This window comes from Stegastes partitus, unplaced genomic scaffold, assembly GCF_000690725.1.
Source record: "Stegastes partitus isolate 25-593 unplaced genomic scaffold, Stegastes_partitus-1.0.2 Scaffold1693, whole genome shotgun sequence".
Lineage (NCBI taxonomy): Eukaryota > Metazoa > Chordata > Actinopteri > Pomacentridae > Stegastes > Stegastes partitus.
In genome coordinates this window covers 74,624-79,824 of record NW_007579424.1, presented here as the reverse complement: position 1 = coordinate 79,824, position 5,201 = coordinate 74,624, and the positions used below count along the sequence as shown (strand labels likewise).

Sequence of the window (5,201 nt, the reverse complement as noted above, 5' to 3'; positions counted from 1 at the left end):
TGTAGAAAGATGTTCCACCATCAGATGTAGAAAGATGTTCCACCATGCTTCAAATAGACATGTAGTATAAAGTGGTTTTGATTAAATATTGTTATGTTTATGTTCAATAGCTGACCAACTGTGGCATATGGTGATTTTTAAAAGATTTTTGAAAGATGCCTTTAAAAGCTGAGTTAAAAAGTAGAGAACAAAGATATTTATTGATCTTTCTAGAAGCTGCTTCACCTCCCCTGGATTTATAAGCAGATCAGAAATTAAACAGAATCTTGAGTCCAGACATGAAACAGTTGAAATGATGGGTGGAAGTCAGTCAACATGTCAGATGGTTCATTCTGTAAAACTCTGCAGGTCTGAAGGTTAAACAGCTGCTCTGTGACCCAAACAAACATGTTCAGGTTCTGCGGGTGTTCCTAGAAGACGTACGGTCCCACGATGATGGTGAGGCGGAGAACCGAACTGGACCGAAAACTCAGAGCTGAGTTCTGCGTCACCATCTCCAGGTCCAGGACGTGCTCTCTGGGACCAGTCAGAGGCCGCGTCATCACTAGCATGGCGCTCACGTTACTGGACCTCTGCAACGACAACCTCCAATCAGTAATCAATCAGCTGTCAATCAACTGTCAATCAGTAATTAATCAGATGTCAGGTAACCATCAATCAGCAACGAATCACTTAAATCTGTAGCAGAGGTGATGAGTTGATGTGAGATCAGACTGGAAGTGTTTTGGTTCCCGGTGACATCAGATGAAAGACAGAAACCAGTCAAGTTTATTGGTGGGGCCGGTGGCTCACCCTGAGGAAGAACTGTCCGTCTTCATTGCCGGCTTTGATCCTGAAGGTGTTGATCATGTTGGGCAACACGCTGGTGGCCTGGATCTGGAAGATGTCGGCCGGCACCGAGCGCTCCGACGTGATGCTCATGTACTTGTAGACGATGGATGGAGGCAGCCCTCTGCACGCGCTCAGAGACTGACAGCTGCAGCGGCTGACAGCACAGAAGAAGAAAAGACATCCGCTGTTGTTACTATGGTGATGACAGTTGGTTCTCTGACGTACCTGTCCAGATGCCTTCCAGTTGCATTATACTTTTCCTGTTTAGTCGCTATTGTGATCCTGATTGTTATGTTTTTGGCAATAGTTGCTAGGTTTTTGGAGTTAGTAACAACATGTCATGAAAATCTTTTAAAAATTGCTCTGTGGTTGCTACGGTGCTGATTCTGACTGTTGGCTGGTAACAGTGGTTGGTCATTTCTACCACTGGTTGCTATAGTGGTGAGTGGTTGCAGTGGTGTTCCTCATGGTTACGATGGTGTTACTAGGTGGTTGCTATGCATGTTCCAGTTCAATTCAATTCAATTCAAAAGGCTTTATTGTCATTTCAACCACACACAGCTGCACGATACATGAGACAGCGTTTCCCAGATCCAGAGCTAAAGTGTTCGTGCGAAGAATGCAGCGCAACAAGACAAGATAAAATCAAATAAGACAAAAAATAGAATAAAATTAAAATAGAAATAGAAATATGGAAACAGTGGTGCAATATAAAAAACAGGTAGTGCAAACGCACAATTTGAACACGGCAAACAAAACAATACAACACAATGGAGGTAGTGTGTGTGTGTGTGTGTGTGTGTGTTTTGTTTGTGTGTTACAGTGTTTTCTTTGCAATTTATCCTAACGTGGTTGATCTTTCACATTAGACAGTGGTTGCTAGGGTCAGTGTTGCTATGGCAGCCTTGGTGGTTACCACATGGTTACAGGGGTGGCAAGGTAAGTAACAGGTGGTTGCCAGGGTGGTTGTTATGGCGTTGCTAAGTGGTTGCTATAATGTTAATAAGTGGCTGCAATGGCATTGCTGAAACTGCCAAACCTTCCTCCACAGGTGTGCAGGTGTGTGCAGGTGTAAAGGTGACCCTCACCCCTCTCCGGTTTGGATGTAGGGCTCCTGGCAGGGGTTTCTGGGATAACAGCGATAACCCCCAAAGTAGTTCCAACACATTTGGTCATCACGGCAGCTCGGTCCAATTTCACACTCGTTAATGTCTGTGAGTAGATCCGTGAAATGACATCCAGCTCAGCTTTACTGAGTTAATACACTTACTCATGTATGTGAGACTTAATGCCATGCAGTGGACTTTACAGATGACCTTTGACTGGCTTCACTGTTTTCTTGATAATTTAATCTTTTAAATGATGATTTAAATAAATAAAGTGTTTTACATCCCATGTGTCCATTTTGTACATCCGGGGTACATGTTATGTACATGTTATTCTTATCTGGGGTCGGGTCTCGGTGGCAGCAGGCTTTGCAGGCCATTCCAGATGGTTCTCTCCCAGAAACTCTTTCCAGGTCTTCTTGGGCATCACAGCCCATTTCCAGGTCATATGAGATATGTTATCCCTGCAGTGAGTTCTGGTTCTACCTCAGGATCTCCTCCCAGCTACACAAGCCCAGAAAACCTCTAAAATAAGTTGCCCAGAGGGCATCCTAATCAGATTCAACTCTGCTCCGAACTCCCTCCCAGTGTCTGAACGCTCCACCCTATCTCTAAGCTTTCTCTTCACCACAACGATCAGGTACAACATCTGCATTACTGGTCACTCTGCACCTATTCATCTGTCCATGTCATGCTCTATTTTCCACTCACTTGGGAACAACAACTTGAGATACTTAAACTCCTTCACTTGAAGCAGCAGTCCCCCAAAATCCAGAAGGCACAATTACAGCAGAGAAACTTGGCCTCATACTGGGAGGTGCTGACTCGCATCCCAGCTGCTTAACATTTGATTGCAAACCGCCCCAGAGCTGCTGAAGGTCTAATGATGCCAACAGAACCATGTCATCTGCAAAAAGCAGAGACAAGATCCTGAGGTCGGCAAACTGGACACCCTGGCTGCGCCTTGAGATCCTGTCCATGAAGACCACAAACACGATCAGAGACAAGGAGCAGCCCTGGCAGAATCCAACACCCAGCAGGAACATGCTGGACGTTGTGCCAAGGACACAAAAACACCTCTCAACTTGGCTGTACAGACAGACTCATAGCCCTGGTACCTCATACTGCCACAGTACCTTCCACTAGGTCCCTCAGGGGAACACGGTCCTTTCCCAAGTCAAAAAAACACATGTGGCTGGTGGAACTTCAATGACAGCAGCTCTGCAGGGTAATGAGTTGGTTCACTGTTCCACAGTTAGGAGGAAATCTGCATTGTTCCTCCTGAATCTGAGGTTCACCAGCCTGTCGAAGCCACCTTTCCAGCAACGTGGAGTAAACTTTACCAAGAGGCCGAGCAGAGTGATACCCTGATAATAATAATAATAATAATAATTGATCATATGTATACAGCGGTTTTCTAGACACTCAAAGACGCTTCACACTGTCAATTATTCCTTCACACACATTCATCCCGGTGGTGGTAGCTACGGTTGTAGCCACAGCTGCCCTGGGGCAGACTGCCATTCTGCCCTCCGACCACCACCTCAACAATCCATCCATACGCATCCACACCAGGCAGGTGGTGAAGAGTCTTGCCCAAGGACACAACGACCATGACACAGGTTACAGGGCGGAATCGAACCGCCGACCTTCCGATCATTGACCGATCCGCTGTACCACATGAGCCACTAGAGCATGCCCTCTGGACCATCACCCCAATTTGCCACTCCACAGACACCGTACCCAATGCCCCAACCTTGGCCACACCTGGTGTCTTACCACCGAGGACTTTTTCGACTAACTTACTGACCTTTGCCACAGATATAGGCAATGCTTTCCCCGAGTTCTAAGACTCTACCCCAGAATTAATTCTGACTAACCCCAGTGTTAGTCAGAATTAGGAGGTCCTAAAAGTGGTCCTTCCACCATCTGACAATATTTCTGGTCCAAATCAGCAATTCTTTCCCTGGCTGGACAGAGCCTGGGCCAAGCCCTGTCGTCCCTTCCTGAGATGTCGAATGTTTACCAGAACTCCCCTAAGGCTGACCGAAAGTCGTTTTCTATAGCCATTCCCAAACTCATCCCACATACCAGTTTTTGGTTCCATGACTACCATAGTTGCAGTCCTTCTGGCCCGACAGAGACTGGCATAGATGGCTTACCAACCACAGCTCGTACAGTTACCTCAGTAATAGAGGCTTGAACATACAGCTGCAAATCTAATAATACAATCATAAAGTTGAACATCGACTTTGGCCTAAGGTGCTGTGGTACAAACTACACTTATGAGCCACCTTATGCTCAAACATGATGTTTGCTATGGCCAATCAAAGACTAACACAGAAGCCCGGTAGCAGAACACCATTCTGGTTCAGATCGGGTAGGCTGTTCCTCCCAGTCACCCCAACATGAGTGTTAAAGTTTTCCAGGGGGACTATGGAGTCCCCAGATGGAACCTTTCCAGGAACCAGCCAAAGACTCCAAGAAGGCCAAGAACTCTGAGCTGCTGTTTGGTGCATCAGATCAGACAACAGTCAGTCTCAGAGAGGTGACCCTTTGGTTTCCCAGGGAGAACTCCAACACAGTGGCGCTCAGCAGTGTTTAACAACATTGGCTTATAAACCATCTGTTACAAAGTGATGTGTGTTGTATGTGATGCATGTTGGGCTGCAGGCATGTACCGTTGCACATGCGTGTTCCCTGGAGCTGGTATCCCTCAGGACAGATGCAGCCATAGGAGCCCAGCTGGTTGACACACTGCCACTGACACATGTAGGAGGACATCAGGCACTCGTCTACATCTGATCAATCATCAGTCAACACCAGCAAACAGCAGCAAACAGAAGCACTTCTTAGCTAAAGTAACATCTTCATCTCTATCAGTTACAGCACCATCCAGTCTCTGTTGTCAATTATCAGTCAGCTCTTTGTTCATCTGTTGTGAACATTTGCAATCTCAGCTCATGCAACAAAAATGTGTAAATCTGTGAGTGCGGTTCAGACCGTAGCAGCTCAGCTGGTCTGGACTCAGCTCATAACCCAGATCACAGCGACACAGGAAGGATCCTGGCAGGTTGTAGCAGTGATGTTGGCAGGGGCTGCTGGGAAAACACTCGTTCACATCTGGAACCAACATCAGCAAAAAACACACTGTCAGTCCACCTTAACTTCAGTCCACCTTAACTTCCATCCTCCTTAACTTCAGTCCTCCTTAACGTCAGTCCACCTTAACATCAGTTCACCTTAACTTCAGTCCTCCTTAAC

General features: G+C 46.4%; 1 protein-coding gene across 1 annotated transcript in view; it reads right to left on the bottom strand.

Annotated features, from left to right (window-relative positions):
- Positions 1 to 173: 173 nt before the first annotated feature.
- LOC103372081 (EGF-containing fibulin-like extracellular matrix protein 2) overlaps positions 174 to 5,201 on the bottom strand; it is an 11,049-nt gene continuing 6,021 nt past the window's right edge. The window contains exons 4-8 of the mRNA XM_008301624.1: positions 4,941 to 5,060; positions 4,619 to 4,738; positions 1,920 to 2,043; positions 793 to 985; positions 174 to 572 (exon numbers count right to left, since the gene is read on the bottom strand). Of these exons, the coding sequence (XP_008299846.1) occupies positions 411 to 572; positions 793 to 985; positions 1,920 to 2,043; positions 4,619 to 4,738; positions 4,941 to 5,060 (719 nt within the window). The 3' untranslated portion in view covers positions 174 to 410. The remainder of the gene's footprint in view (positions 573 to 792; positions 986 to 1,919; positions 2,044 to 4,618; positions 4,739 to 4,940; positions 5,061 to 5,201) is intronic.